The following is a 16,314-nucleotide window of genomic DNA, read 5'->3' on the forward strand; positions in this document are numbered from 1 at the left end:
TTTATCACCCTGAATGTTTTTGACACTTTCACAGGAAACTTTGGGAGGTTTCCTTTCTGGAATGACCTCATTTATGCAGCTGGCTGCTGCGGTTCAGCCAGTAATAATTTTGGAATGAATCTTTGTTTTTTTGCTCCAAAATAGGGGTGGAGTGGAAAAGGTTAAAGGCTATAAATCAATCAGTGTCCTCCAGTCTTTGCTCATCTGAGATAAATTTAGTCCTCGTGTATTTGTCCTGGCAATTGTAGGCTACTCTCCTGCAGGCCTCATGGCGGGTGTCCTTCCGGGTTTGAGCGCTGGGGGCGCCATAGGAAAACACACACCGGAAGTAGCGCTGTGTGCTCCTTTGTTTTGAACTTTGACACCGGGCTGTGCACGCTGGAAATGGCACCTCAGTGAAACAACGTGGACAGTAAAAGAATAAAGCGTTATTTGTTAAAATCAGCGTTGGCAGAGTGTAACTCTCCCATGTTTTCTTCCGCCTGGATTTGATAACTCGGCTCATCAACCCGGAACAAAGGTAAACGCCGCCGGTGTGCGCTAATGTTGGTTTGTTTACAAACTGGTAACGAGTAGTAGTGTATCTAGGTAAGGACGGGCGACCAATTAAAGGAAAAAACAACATAAAGTGTCTTACTAAGGTCGCCAGAACAGCTTCAATGTACCTTGGCATTGTTTCTACAGTCTCTGAACTCTACTGGAGGGATGAAACCAGGGCACAAAGTTAGCACCAGTCACCAGACAAATGCTGGTAAAATATGCAAGTGGCTGGTAGATTTGCTTCACTCACCAGCCAAAAAAACAAAGGTAATCTATTGTGTGGCAGTGACATTTACTATCCACTTGGCCGGTGGACAAAAAGGTTAATTTGCACCCTGGATGAACACCATTCTTCAAAAAGATATTCCCTCATTTGGTGTTTTGATAATGGTGGTGGAGAGCGCTGTCTAACACATCAGTCCAAAATCTCCCATAGGTGTTCAATTAGGTTGAGATCTGGTGACTGTGAAGGCCATAGCATATGATTCACATCATTTACATACTCATCAAACCATTCAATGACCCCTCGTGCCCTGTGGAGGGGAGCATTGTCATCCTGGAAGAGACAACACCCATCAGGATAGAAATGTTTCATCATAGGATAAAGGTGATTAATCAGAACAACTTTATATTGATTTGCAGTGATTCTTCCCTCTAAGGGGACAAGTGGACCCAAACCATGCCAGCAAAATGCCTCCCACAGCATAACAGCCACCAGATACTCTCACTGTAGGGGTCAAGCATTCAGACCTGTACCGTTCTCTCAGTGTAACGCCACATATGCTCTCGCTCACGAATATGGTGAAGGATGACTCATTTGACCATATCACTTTTTTCCACATCTCTGTAAACCAGTGCTTATGATTTTTGCACCACTGAACTCTCAAATGTGCATTCATCTTTGTAATGAGGGGTTTATGCACTGCAACCCTACTATAATATCTCTCTCTATGTAATCATCAACAGACTGTTCTTGCTGACAATCTGATCACGTCCTGTGTTCATATTCTCAGTCACCTGAGGAAGAGTTGCTCTTCTGTTTTTTCCTTACATATCACACTAATGCATGAGCATCACGGTTATCAAATGTCCGACCCTACTTACTGATGTCTTTCCCATAGATGTAAATGCAGATGTCACTTAAGTCACTGTTCCTTTTGAAACACCAGCCAGTTGAGCAGTCTTTGTGACTGTGGCATTTTTATACGTGCCACAGAGCATGATTGGATGTTAATTTCTAAATTGTACCATGCAATGCACCTGTGTGGAAGCATCTGCACTTGTTATGTTTCTCCATTTATTCAGATTTTTCCTTTAATTTTTCACCCGTCTGCTCCTAATGTTGCCTCTCTTCATATAAACCTTCTTTTTATTACATTTGAGACTTTTGCTTGTAGGAGTACATTTGAGTCACACTTAAAAAACAATGTTTTCTTTATAAAAACACTTGAAAAGCTAATTAAACTAATGTTAACCAGATGCTCAGGATGAAACTAGATAGATAGACAAATCAATGACCAGAATACAAGTCGGCATAAATAGAAGAGCAGAATATGATGCAGCCAAATACCAAATAAATACATGTGATTTAATAGTTAAAAAATATTTTGTTTTACCTACAACAGTTTCAAAAGATAACAGGATTTATGCAATCTCTCAGATACAGGTAGTCTGGAAAAACAGACTTCAGTGATGATTATTCATCAGTCTACTACTCTGTTACAGATGGGGAAGGCACCTAAAAAGAGGAGCCTTGCCGACAAGGTCCGCAAGACCAAAACCTCCACTGAGATCAAGAACAACCCCTTTGAGGTGAAAATCAACAGGAAGAAATTTGATGTTCTGGGGAGAAAAACAAAGCACGATGTGGGTCTGCCAGGTGTGTCTCGATCCAAAGCCATCAATAAGGTAAGAAGACAAAAGCTTAGCCAGTATAGACATGTGTCTCATGTTGTCACCTTCAGAAAGTATTCAAGCTCACTGACATTTTCTTTGAGTTTTTTTTGTTTGTTGCTGAAACGTGCAGTAAATTCAGTCCTAATGGCTGCAGAACACAGATTACAGAGAAGTTATTAGGAGGCGTATATCTCTGGAAGTGTTTTAAAGTATTTAGTGCTCATAAGGGCACAGTAGGCTTCATCATTAGGGATAAAGAAACTGTTAATTAACCAATTCAGCTCACTTTATTACACCATTATAATCCCCTCAATATCAAGACTGCTTTCTTGGGAGTCCTCCTGCATACATATATTAAAAACAAACAATAAAACAAACCAGATTCTTACTCCTGCTGGTTCTTCATCAAAAACTGACCAAACACTCGGGGAACTGCAGCAAATAGAAGCTAGAGAAGTGGAAAATGCCAGTGTGGGCAGAATAAAGAAAAGGAACACAGACTCTCAGAATAAAGTACAAAAGATTCTGTGGTCTTATGAAATAAAAAAAAAAAACTTTTCTGCTGTAGCACTGTATCTGGCAGTCATGGGTCACAACTCATCATCAATTTAACACTATCTGTGCTGTGAAGGCTGGTGCTCGCAGCATCATGCTGAGAGAAGCAGAGGGAGTTTCTGCAGGAAGAATTGGGAGCTTTGTAAGGACGTGCAAATCGAGCTAAATAGTGGCAAACTGCATTTTATTTCTCGTTTATGTATTTTGTATGTAGTTTATGTATACATATGATATTTTTTGCTGCTTATCAGATCAAATTGATTGGTCAGTGAAGCAGTCTTGACTAATAATCCAATCCAATAAAGAACCAATATGTTTGTAGCCTGTTGTGTGTGTGTGTGTTTGCCCGAGAGGAGGTGGACAAACATAATATGCAATTCTTGATTTTTGTTTTATGTTTTTTGTTTTGTATTTATAATAGAGAAAAGAGACCCTCCTGAAGGAATACCAACACAAGAACAAGTCCAACAAATTAATTGACAGACGCTTTGGAGAGTATGACACCAAGATGGCACCAGAAGACAAAATTCTACAGAGGTTCGCAATGGAGAGGCAGGTGAGTGAAGTAATAACGCATTTATATTACCTGGACGGACGTACAGGACATCAGATCACCCGACATTCACCTTTCAACCTTACAATCAGTTCATTTCACCATTTAAAGCCCTGTTTGGACCAACTTTGACTCAGTTCTGTAGCTTTGGGCTTCTGAAATGTTACATACTTCAAACTTCTACTTAATTTGCATCACCTTTCAGCGCGTCCATGATAAGAAGGATGTGTACAACCTGAACGAGGAGGAGGAGCTGACTCATTACGGCCAGTCACTGGCTGAAATGGAGAAATTCAATGACCTTGTGAACAGCGATGATGAAACAGAAGAGAAAGGTCTTTTGTCGGGTGAGTGTAACCAGAGTTACTGAATGTTTTTGCATGCAGACGCTTTCTCTAACATAAATGGCAATTTTTAAACCTGAAATTGACCTTCTTTCTTGGATACTTAGTTTGAATTTAGACATTGCCATCTTGCAAACTTGTAATTGTAATCCGAAATAATTCATGAACTTCCCTACTTAATAATATCAAAATACAGTTTCCCCTCAACATGGTTGCTTTTTTGTCGTGGTTTTATGATGCCAGCCCATATCAGGGTTTTATAAGTCATACTATAGATGACGGAGCTGGTACATAATAATGACACTATTCCACTTTCTCACCTAGCCGAGCTGACGGCCGCCCACTTCGGAGGAGGAGGGGGTCTCCTCAGAAAGAAGACATCAGGGGAGCAGCAGGAGGAGGAGGGAAGCCAGAGGGCCAAGTCCCGGCAGGAGCTCATTGAAGAGCTCATCCAGAAGTCCAAGCAGGAGAAGGTGAGTGTCTATCTTGTGGATTTTTACTTAGTAATAAAGGCTTTTGGTTTTTTGTTGACAAACGATTGTAATGATGTTCTAGACGAGATGTTGCTTGTGGTCCAGATGATTAACTTTTGAGTTCTTTCTCAGCGGGAACGACAGGTGCAGAAAGAGGAGGCGCAGGAGCTGACTGAGAAGCTGGATCAGGACTGGAAGAGCATCCAGGCTCTGATGGTGCAAAAGACGCCCAAAGCCGAGAAACAGGAGGAGAAACCCAAGGTAGGGATGGACCAATCAATCAGTGAAATGTCGTCGTTCCTCCATTTGGTGCTTTCTTTCATCAGTGACGGAGCCTGATCCCTCTCCGCTTCCTCTCCATGTGTTCTAGCTGGAAGAATATGACATGATGGTCAGGGAGCTCGGCTTCGAGATGAAGGCTCAGCCTTCGGAGAAGATGAAAACCCCAGAGGAGCTCGCCAGGGAGGAGAGGGAGAAGCTGCAGAAACTTGAGGTGTGTTCACAGCGCGGATCTTTGCCTCCTGTTGTTTGTAGGTGTTGAGCCTTTTTATCTTGAGGCGGACGGCATCTTGTCACATTCAATTTTTGTTTTAACGTGTTTGAAACCTCTGTGCGATAGTAGATTTCTTGTGCTCTGTGGTTTCTCCAGGCTGACCGTCTGAGGAGGATGATGGGAGATGAAGTAGATGACAGCGCACAGAGACAGACCTACATGTCTGCTGATGACCTCAATGACGGCTTCATCCTGGACAAGGACGACAAGAAGACCCTGTCTTATCAGGTACGAGACGATGCGTATACGCTCCGTGTGTACAAGATTTTTTTCCTCAGAAATATTCATCACATCGTTTGTAGTTTTTTTATGTGAATACAGAATTCGTTTCATTCACTTTTCTTTTATACGTCTAGGATGGAAAATGGAACATTGAAGAGGGCTCTGAGGAAGATGAAGATGATGAAGAGGGAGAGAGTGGTGAGGAGGAATCAGAGGCAGAGGAGGAAGATGAAGATGGAGAAGAGGAGGAGGAGGAAGGGGAAGGGGATGAGGAAGAGGAAGAGGAGGAGGGCGGCAGTGAAGAAGAAGAAGAAGAAGAAGAAGATGGTCACTCGGACCTGGAGTCAGAGCAAGAAAGCGAGGATGAGGAGAGAAAACAGGAAGAGAAAGAGACGAAGGCCAAAGTGAAGAAGAGTCTGACCAAAGAGGAGTTGAAGGCTCAGCAGGACGCAGCCAAAGCAGAGCTGCCGTACACGTTTACTGGTAACGACACACAAATATAGAAATATAAAGATCAGAACTTGATTTAAAGAAACTTAACTTGCCTTTTCTAGTTGAGCTTGTTTTTGATCATGATTTTAAATAGAGACATATTTGTTTTACTTACATATTCTGTGTCCTCCTCTCATAGCTCCAGAGTGCTACGACGATCTCAAAGATTTGCTCCACGGACACACCCCTGACAACCAGCGCCTCATCGTGGCCAGGACTCAGAAATGCAACCATCCTAGTTTGGCTGTTGGTAATAAACTCAAACTGCAGGTACAATAAAGAACAGGCTTTCCACTTCTGTAAATCAGTGCTGTACATTTGTCTTTGGTTGTGTTTAGTTCTGTTCAAATTGATAATATCTTTTTTCTGTTTTTCTCAGAAACTGTTTGGCTTTTTGTTGGAGTACGTAGGAGAGCTGGCCACCAGGAGTCCACCTGAACTCACCACCATAGATAAGCTCATACCGTGAGTTGAAAAAAATGGCTTTTCCTCCTCAAGTTTGTCCCCTGATTTGAATATTTAGTCCTTGAAACTAAACTTATTTGTTTGTTCTGTAGAGAGCTGTACACTCTATGTCAGATGTTTCCAGAAGCAGCCTGTAAGGCCATGCAGAGCACCATTGGAGATGCCGCTCATAGCATGGAGGAGGTGCTGGAGGTCAAAGGGCATGCTGCTTTCCCAGCACTAGACATGGTACGGATTATTTCCTGTGAATGTCATAAAAATAGTCACCAGGGTGTGTAGAAATTTGTGTGTGTGGGTTAATTTACAGGCCTGCGTCACTTCTATCTTCAGCTTGAAATGTTGTTTCTTTTATAATTAGCTTAGTTTTACAGATACTCTTGGCATTAAACGAGAACGAATCTTTCTTGTGTGTTTTTAGCTTATTTACCTGAAGGTGACGGCATTGCTGTTTCCTACCTCAGACTTCAGACACCCAGTCACGACTCCGGCGCTGCTTTACATCAGCCAAGGTCTCACTAAGGTACACACAGCCTTCACTGCGTTTGTTGTCTGTGTTTCCCTGTTTTGACTGATCCTGCCTTTGTGTGTGTGTGTGTGTTTCAGTGTGTTACACAATCATTGTGGGCTTCTCATTTTGTTTGAACAAATGGACTCCTCATTTTGTTTGAATCCATCCCTCATCCTCTTATTTGTCATCATTCTTTCTTGTGTTTTCTGCGGATAAGAAGAGGCTTGACATATATACACCTCAAACATTCTCAATTATTCATTGACATCACAACAGTACTGTTGTTTTCTTTTTCAGAACTGCAGCTGAATCATATTGACATGGCATTTATATTAAAATGAATCTCTTCTTAAAGGACCGTTTCTCCAATTTTCAACCTTATCTCCAGCTATCTAGGCTGTTTCATCTTGGATTTCTAGTCTTCGTCTCTGGGCAGCCAGGTCACGTGCTTTAGATGCTGCTCAAAAACAAAACTTCCTTGTTCTCTTCGCTTTTATTGCAAACTAGCTACATTTCTAACAGCATCCCAAAATATGAGTGCAGAGGATGAGGATACATTTTACATTGTTTTGGCTGACGCGGATATTCAGCCGTATTTATTCAAGTGGGTATGGGGAAGGGCGTCAATAGCTCGTGCGCAATGCATCCTGGTACATGTATGCACTGTCAGCACAGCTACACGAGCAGGAAAACTCAGCTTTCTCAGTCAATATAGCATGCATTGAGGAATTTATTGCTTCAGTTGACTACATTTATAATCAACACCGATTTGAAATCCACATAAGACGTGGCGATATTTCCTCTTAAGTACCAAAAAATAATTCAAATCATCAAATCATTTTCACTGAAGAAATGGATGTTCAGGTTTTAGCACCACTGCCATAATCATTCCCTAATTGTTTGTGTTTTTTGTGCACTATTTGCAGTGTCCAGTGAGATCATTAGAGGATGTAACATCAGGTTTAATGCTGTGCTGTCTGGCAGTGGAGTACGTCTCTTTTTCAAAGCGCTTCCTGCCTGAGCTCATCAACTTCCTGGCTGGAACGCTACATCTGGCCGTACAGGACAAGACCTCTCTAGGTAACTGCACAACATACACATTTCCACAGGTCATATCATGCATGTACTGGTGCCAGCATTCGTAAGGTGAAACAAATACTAGACTACAGACTTTAATATTCTTTTGCAGGTTCCTCTGTGGTGCCGCCCTTTAGGGCATCAGGGAAGTACAGTGATCTACTGGTGTTGTCAGACTCAGAGTCCTCCAAGAGCTGGAGCAAGAAGAGCCTGCCACTGTCTGCTACCCAACACCTTGACCTGAAAAATGACCTCGACAGAGATCACCACAGGTAGGAGCAAAAAGAAGCTGGTCAAAACCTCCAATACAATAGAATGATCTTACATTATTTCACTTTTTATACAATTAACAACATCATTGACCTCGGAGCAACAACTTATGGCCATAAGCTACCAAAATAATTTGAATAGAAAACAAGGTAAACAGTAAAGTTACATGATTTAATGTGAAACAGTGGTACTGTATTGGGCAGTTTTGCAGAGCCACATATGATTTGTCATACCATATAATAATATGGGTCTGAAGACAGCAGCTGAATCCGCCACTAACAGCATTTCTGTTAGAAACTCCACAACTACATTCTGCACATTTACTGTCCAGACTAGTTGACAGCTCAAGTGAAGTAACGCCTTTCTTATAAGTGATGTTTGCGTCACTAAAGTAACATCAGGTGTTTGAAATCTGTCCCTTCTCTTCACATTAGGTTTGCTGCAGCTGTATTATTGTGTAACTATGAATGTTAGAGGACACATGAAGCCGCCGCTAGATCACCATTTGTTTTACTTCTAATGCAGTGATGTCTAGTACAACGTTTAAGGAACATTTCAGAGGAATTAGAAGATTGTTTTAATTAATTTTCTTGCTGAGAGTTGGACGAGAAGATCGATACTTCTCATATCTGTCTATGAAATATGAAGCTACAGCCAGGAGACTTTTAGACAAGGGGAAACAGCTAGCTTGGCTCTTTCCAACAAAACAAAATTCACCTACCAGCATCTCTAAAACTCACTAATGACTCCATGAAGTCATTGAGCTCAGTAAAGAAATAGTCATGTTTTTACAATTTGTTTTATTTTTTTAACCTTCAGACAGAGCCCGGCTAGCTGTTTCCCCTCTACTTCCAGTCTTTATGCTATGCTAAGCTAACTGTCTCCTTGTTGTAACTTCATGTTTCGCACATGAGAGCGGTATCCATCTTCTCATCCAAGTCTTGACAAGAAAGCAATGCTGAACTTTTCCTGTACTATTCTTTTTCCATAAATGCGACACACATCTGCATATTTTACAAGAGTTTGTCATAGTGATTAGTCGCTAATGCTAGCTAGCGTTAGTTAACCAGGCAGCCTGCAAGAAGGATTTTGATGACAAGAGCATTTATGTTTTCAATGTCAATTTCTTTATTGAATTACTGCCACTTCTGTGAGCACCACCTTCATACAAGCATTTAGCTAGCTTTAGATATTTCAAACTTGGTTTATATGTTCACTGTATCAAAATTATTTCAAAAATAAACCAAACCCCTCTACAGGTGTCCCCAGACATATTGTGTATATGCAGTTTACCCTCAGAGACTTGGTGTTCAGAAAGAAAGATCTCAGAATGCATTAATTGGTCATTCAGAAGTAAGTATATAACAATACCATGTAATAACAAGAGTGGACCTTTGCCTGGAGACAATTATAGACACAGCAGGAAGAGGAGGAGGGGAAATAAAGTGTGAGAAAATGTTTTTTTCTTCACACAGCTACAAAGTTCAGTTTGGACAAGGAAAAGTCCACCAAAAATGAAAACTGAGACTGATTAATAACCTTTTATTGAAGTGAATAAAAGACAAGCTAATTTGTTCTTTTGCAAAAAATAAAACTGTGACGACAAAATGGAAGCACACAGACACACTCGTACAGATCTCTCCTTTAACCAGTTGCTTTGCTTTTAAAAGAATCAACTTGTGATAAGCATCTTCATTAATGGCCGCCACTGTACGCATATTGAAACCTAAGAAACCATCATACGGTGTTTACCTGTACAGACTGTGCGGCTCAGAGCTGATACATACACTCATGTGATTCTGATGAGTCGCCAGCATGGTTTCACACAGCAGCTGGTGTGTGGGCACAAAGCAAAGCCTGCAAACAGGCTTCAGCGGATCAGGATTGTACACAGTTTGCGAGAATATACATTTTCATTTGTACTCAACTAAAATTAATGCTCCTAACATGCCATACACAGTGACTCAGACTCAGAAGTGGTTATGTTACAGAGAAACTGAAGAATAAACTTACATATTATCCTCATTTTAATCATTTATGTGTCTTATATTCACCTAATCTATTCTTTTGGAAGCTGCAGTTGTCATATAATATTTCAAAGCTTTTATTTTTTTACAGCTGTTAATTCATAATGAGTCAGACTCAGTCTCGCGACGACCCTAAACGCCCACCTAGTTAAATCATCTTTAAAACGCTCGGCCTTGAGGGCCCGATGCAGTCGGATCTCTTCCGCGCTGTTACGAACGCAGCGCTTCATGTGACGCCCGCTCCTCACACCTGGATGTCCAGTCATATTCTAATTTCTGCCTTCCTTCAGGCCTCACAATGATACATTCACACCAGCAGCTGTGTGTGTGAAGAGTGTCGTAGCCACGGTAATTACTACCTCAGCGATGCTGCAGAGTAGTCCAGTAGAGAAGGGCGCGAGTGAGTGTACACTGCATAAAAACGAGAGTGGAATAAATATGTATTTGCACACAGAACTTTGAACTAAAAGAGTAATTAGTTGTCAGTTCTTTTATAGATAACTAGATACAAAACAACATGAAATAGTCATGGATTCTACAACATGGATGCAGCAAAATGATTATGTTGGCCAGCTGCTGCAAACTTTTCTATGTCCAAATGCTAACTAGATTTATATGGTGAGAGTCAGTGAAGCAACACTCGCTAATCAAAACACACTGTTATCTTCATCATCTGGTTGTTGTTAAAGCAGAGAGCTGGTCACTGCATCACTATTGATATACTGTGCTAATAATCTGAAGACTAAAGTTAATCCAAGACTAAAAAAAAAAAAGAAATTTGCAACCTGCAAGCTGCAATTTGCTACGAGATAATTTCCTCTTGTGTTAAAGGTGCCCTGTAGAGTTTTCTCTTACAACAAACAAAAGTTATGTTTACATTGACTGTTACTCACCAAAACACATCGTATGTATCCGTAGGGTCTGACAAATATTTTGAATCCATTTCCTTCCTCATGAAACATTTGCAAAGTCAACTCTTTAAATATTTTAAATCCTGCGTTGTTTACATCCATGTTTATTAGCTTTCAGTCTTTCTTCTTTTTCTTCCTAACTAGCCATGCAAGAGCCTTGTAGGACTTTTATGTTATGATATTCATATGTGAAATTTGCAAGCAACCATTATTTATTATACTTATACTTACATACACATGAACTTGTTTTCAGCAAACTGTTTTATTTAGGGTTGCTATGACAGTCAGATGTAGGAAGGCTAATAACCATCGGACAAATAGCAAACTATAACATTTGAGGTGTTCATCTGTGTGTTTGTATTTCTCCACAGGTTGACGTGTCTGTCTACCTGCCTGGACCTAGTGAAGCGATGCTGCCTTCTCTACAAAGACCTCACATCCTTCACGCACATCTTCCAGCCAATCAGAACGCTGCTTTCAAAACATCTCTCGGCCCAAACGTTACCTGAACCTTTAAAGGTTTGTGCCAAAGAGGGTTTGATACACTTAAACCCCTCTCCGAGTGCATATATTCTGCTTCACGGTCTTATTTTCTATTTCTCCTTAATTATAATGTTTGTTGTTTTGCTGCAGGAGCTTCACAGTGAGATCCTAGAGGCCATCAGCAGTGCTCCTGTGACCCGCAGTCGGTTGGTTTTTGAGAAGAAGAAGCCCATTCCTCTGAAGCTGCTCACACCCAAGATTGTTGAAGTGTAAGTGGCGACCCAATGAATGCGAAGGCTGTTTTTAACTATTTGCTGGCTTTGTCTAATTAGCATCTTTTATTGTCAGGTTGGACTACGGAAAGAAGCGCGGCAGCACCAGAGAAGAGAGAGAGAAGGAGCGATTGAAGCACAAGTACAAGAAGGAGTTCAAGGGAGCTCTGAGGGAGATCAGGAAGGACTCGCGCTTCCTGGCCAGAGAGAAGCTCAACGAGGTCATGAACAGGTGCGGATAAAACGCAGCGTCCATGTGGAAGTGAACCACAATGATTTGCATGTTTGTAAAAGCCTCTAACATTTGATACGTTCTGCGTTTCAGAGATGCAGAGAGAAAGAGGAAAGTGAAGGAGCTCTTCGGCAGTTTGGCCACTCAGGAGGGAGAGTGGAAGGCCCTGAAGAGGAAGAAGAGGAAGTGAAATACAGAAACGTCTCCTTCGATTCTCTCCATCATCTGTTCCCTGTTAAATGGACTTCTCCAGTTCAGCTGTGGATAAGAACTTGTGGAACCAGGAACTGTTTTGTACTTTATTTTTTATCATGAGACAGTATAAATTCAACCTTCTTCCTCACAACACACATTTTATACTGTTTTAGAAATAGCTGTCAGCGACACACACCGAGTTGTCAAACACTCTGATGTAGGCGTTTGACGGTCGGATTATGTTGTTAGAAGTGTCAGTCTACACAGCGGTGAATGTTTTGTTTGCAATCTCATTTTTTTCCCCACAGAATCCATCAATAAAATGTGCAAAAATACACTACCTTTCTATTTTCTTATTTTCTCTTAACAATATGTTTTTCAAGGTAAGCTCAGCAAAGTAAGAGCAAGGTTACTTGTAGCTGTCTTTACAGGGGGTGAAGCCAGGAGCCACAGGACTGTTGAAAGATAACAGAGATGTGGGAGGAAAGATGGCAATTGGGATACATTTTGGACTGAATTAAATTTGGAGATGGTAGTGGTCATATGGAGAAGGTCTGTAAGAGAAGTGTTGCAGATTCACTTTTTAGCCAAGGGCATTCAGTGGAGTGGGTGTAGTCAGGCTTGAGAGAGTTTTTTTTTATTTTTAGTATAAGTATCAGTATTTTATTAGAATAGTCATGTTGATTACCACCTACTTTCTACCAAGTGGCTTAAAGGATAAACTTGGCAGTTTTTCTATATTTTCCTTATCGTCAACAAATCCCAGGAGAAGACAACAACTATTGGTTTCTGATCACAAATGCATCTTTTCTTTAAAGGCAAGGTAATTTCTTGTAACAGCTGCTCACTGTAGCTTTAAAACATAACTCAAACAGGAGTTGGGGCTATTTTTAGCTGCAGATTAATAATTGCTTGCAGAGTATTTACAGCACTAATAATTTGTACAACAATGGAGGTGTATGGCACACAGGAATAAGCTTTATCAGGCATTAGCTGCACATATAGGATAGATTAAAATTAGGATAATGTAGTTGGTTTTGGTCTTTTGTGGGATTTGTTGGGTTCTGTTTTTGGGAAAACAATTGTATGTCAAAGTATTGAGAGTAAGTGATTATCATAAATAATATTTAGATATTCAGGTAATGGGTAACGGTTAATCCAACTGTAAGGGTTTATTTCAGAAATAAAGTCAGGTTAGGCAAATGTCAGTGGTTTAATTTTATTATCAACACAGATATTCAAGCACAAACAAGCATTCAAGGGTTGTATGTTGGTACAGAGGAGTTATGGTTTGACTGGTCTGGCAGGAAGAGCTGGTTTAAGTTAGTTTGGTTGGGACTTCAGCACTAAGAGATATGTGATTCTGTGCAGGGATACAGAAACAGCAATAAATTCTGTTGATGTCTTATGCAAAGGGTAATAAAATAGCACCACCTTGGATTTAAAGGTCTCTGCAGCCTGGAGTGACATTTACTCACCTGCAACAGAACAAGAGTGCAATTTATGTTGGTTAGAAGAAAAGGAGAGACTGATTGTACTGGTTATTTTTAGGTTTTTTTTTAACTTAAGTATTTTTCTTTTAACTCTACTTACCTGTTGCAGCTGCTGTGATGATTCCACACCTCCTCTCCTCCCCCTCAGGTTGTTTCCTGTAGGTGGCAATCTCTGCATCCAGCTTCAGCTTGATGAGGTCCTGGCGGTTCCTGCATGTGTTAAGCCATGTCCAGATGGGTCTCACATTGTGGCCTTGTCGACATCTTGACAAAATTATCTGAGGATCATCTCCTCTTCTTCTGTTGAAGCCAAGCAAGGCAGTCAGATTGAACTCAACCTCAACCTCTTCAAGGTATCCTCACTTGATATCAGCAGCTCCTTTCTTACACTGATTGAATTTCAGCTCGTAGTCCTTGCTGATGACTGCAGGGGCTTCCTTGTAGTGGCTCTGCAGGGCTTTGAGCTCAGCTTGTAGGGCAGCATTCCTCTGGTGTAGTGCCTAAACTTTCTGGATTTGTCCCGCAAACCTGACATTCAGGTCCTACATGTCCTACTTCTCTTTGCTGCCGGTGTAGTTCTTGAGTACGGGGGTTTTATGGGGCCACAAAGAGCGTCTCAGACAGAATTGAATCTTGTGCAGGGTTTATACACATTTTTTTAGAGAACTATGGCACAATTATGTGACATTGGTAATTCAGTCTACTCCTTGGTCTTTTTGTACCAGGGTGTGACATTGGAAGTTGCTACTTTTCTCTCACCTCTCACAAAACTTGATAATATGAAACTTTGATTCTTCTTAAGATACTCATCCCTGAAGTAAAAATGTGTGATATTACTCTCCCTGCACCACAAAGGTGCAGCTAACACAGTCCAAGAGTTGGTTGTTGCTCTCAGTTTTACTGGCAAACATGTCCCATACGTGAACAATAACTATGGTTCAAGACTCTTTTTCTGTGCACAGTTTGTATACTGCAGTCCTTTTTATAATTTAAGCATTTGTACAGATATCTTCTTTTTCTGAATGAAAATTGTAATGTCTAACGTTTCAATAATCAATCTTTTATTCATTTTTTAAACTCTTTTGTGGTATTTTTTGCCAAATGTTGTATTCTTTTTTAGTGAGAATTCACTCTTAAAATAAGTATCTTTTTCAGACTATATATATAAAGAATGTTTTTTGTCTAACTTGTCAACTTTTATTCTTTGTTTGTCTTGTTTTTATGCTATTTTGTTGCCTTTGTCCTCACTGTGGGACAGCAGGAAACCAATCGTTAAACAGTTTCTTAACTGAGTTGGGCTCACAGCTTGTGATGTTTTACATTGCTCTGCTGTTTTTCCTGCAGAAAATTAAATAAATTGAATTAAATTAATGTCAAAACCATCAATAGTGCCATGAAGCTGTTGGTTGAGCTGGGACTTAACTGGTTAAAATCTCCCACACATGCAAGTATCTTTTTCCAAATTACATCAGGAGTTTTCGACATAGTTTCAAATTATCATTCATGGAATAAATAAAAATATACACAACCTAAATCTCATGTCACTCTCTGCATGGAGCCTCAATAAACAAAACCAACCAGGAGTTATCGACTACTTTGAGACTGCAGGGATGTTCCAGGAAACAGCAGTTTACAGCTATGGATGATAACTAGTGAGGATGGAAAACAATGTTTGGAGGCATACAACTGCTGATTCCTCTCTGTGGGATTCATTAGTAAGCAATACAAACAAAGGGTAGCAAATTAAATGACTCACACGGTTTTCCTGGGAGTACTGACTTTTATGTGAATAATTTTTCAAGTGATTCAGGCTTAATAAAGGCCTGTCTATATCAGCAAGTAATATAGCTTTAACTAAATGTTGTGAGGAGAGGATTTCTGTACCCCTACTTAGCAAAAGCGGTTCATTTTTCAAGGATTTGTCTTGTGTCACACCTGCTGACAAGGATTCAGAACTCACAAGTACAAAAAGTCAAGGAAGATGTACTGCAGCTGTAGAGGGATGTGAACAACTAATATCACAGTACAGGCGGTGAGATGCTGTGGGATTAAAATTGGGACATTTATCAGCAATAGGTTGTTGATGCATTTGGTGCTCTCGGTGTTAATGGAGCAGAACCGTCTCGCAGAGGAAAGATCTTGGAGCAGTTGGTTGCAAGGACTGACATTTGTTAGTACATGTTTTACCTCCTCTTTCTATCGTACAACACACACTATACCTGTGTGTACTGCTGCTGCTGCTGGACAGCTGGGTACAGCACGCAGTCAAGGCCAGCACGCTTTATTGTAATGACACACTGGTTCACTGGCTACAGGCAGGATTATTACTCCCTTTAAACCAAATGCTGGAAGACATATTTTCCTCTGATGAAAATGTACCAATAATAACAGATCATCTAATCATACATCCTTGGCAGAAATCACTAAAATCCTTGGCAGATATTGAAATCCTTAAAACAGCAACCTGTTATTGGTGCACATGAGCACATGTTGTCCTCCATTGTCTCCCTGTGATTGTTTCCCAACTAGCTGACACACACACACAGAGGTTGTTGCTGGCTGTTATTTGTCCTACTTTCTCATAAAGGGTAAAAATAATGAGATGGAATAAATGACTTGACATCTAGCTGAGTTCATGCATCACGGTGTTTATGTTTTCTCAATCTACACTTGTGATAATTTAGTTCTTTTAAACGTGTAAACCTCTTGAGTTGTTCAACTTGTAATATTACAGTTTTGTTTTGTTTTTCACA

General features: G+C 40.5%; 1 protein-coding gene across 1 annotated transcript; it reads left to right on the top strand.

Annotated features, from left to right (window-relative positions):
• The first annotated feature begins 334 nt into the window (after positions 1-334).
• nop14 (NOP14 nucleolar protein homolog (yeast)) lies at positions 335-12,403 on the top strand. The gene is made up of 19 exons (XM_067574342.1): positions 335-520; positions 2,266-2,448; positions 3,413-3,547; positions 3,750-3,891; positions 4,213-4,361; positions 4,494-4,622; positions 4,732-4,854; positions 5,011-5,142; positions 5,271-5,619; positions 5,768-5,898; positions 6,008-6,093; positions 6,186-6,321; positions 6,512-6,613; positions 7,528-7,681; positions 7,791-7,950; positions 11,258-11,405; positions 11,520-11,638; positions 11,718-11,873; positions 11,967-12,403. The coding sequence occupies exons 2-19, from the start codon at positions 2,266-2,268 to the stop codon at positions 12,061-12,063; spliced, it is 2,631 nt and encodes an 876-aa protein (XP_067430443.1). The 5' UTR covers positions 335-520; the 3' UTR covers positions 12,064-12,403.
• Positions 12,404-16,314: the final 3,911 nt, after the last annotated feature.

This window comes from Thunnus thynnus, chromosome 19 (genome assembly GCF_963924715.1).
Source record: "Thunnus thynnus chromosome 19, fThuThy2.1, whole genome shotgun sequence".
Taxonomy (NCBI): Eukaryota; Metazoa; Chordata; class Actinopteri; order Scombriformes; family Scombridae; genus Thunnus; species Thunnus thynnus.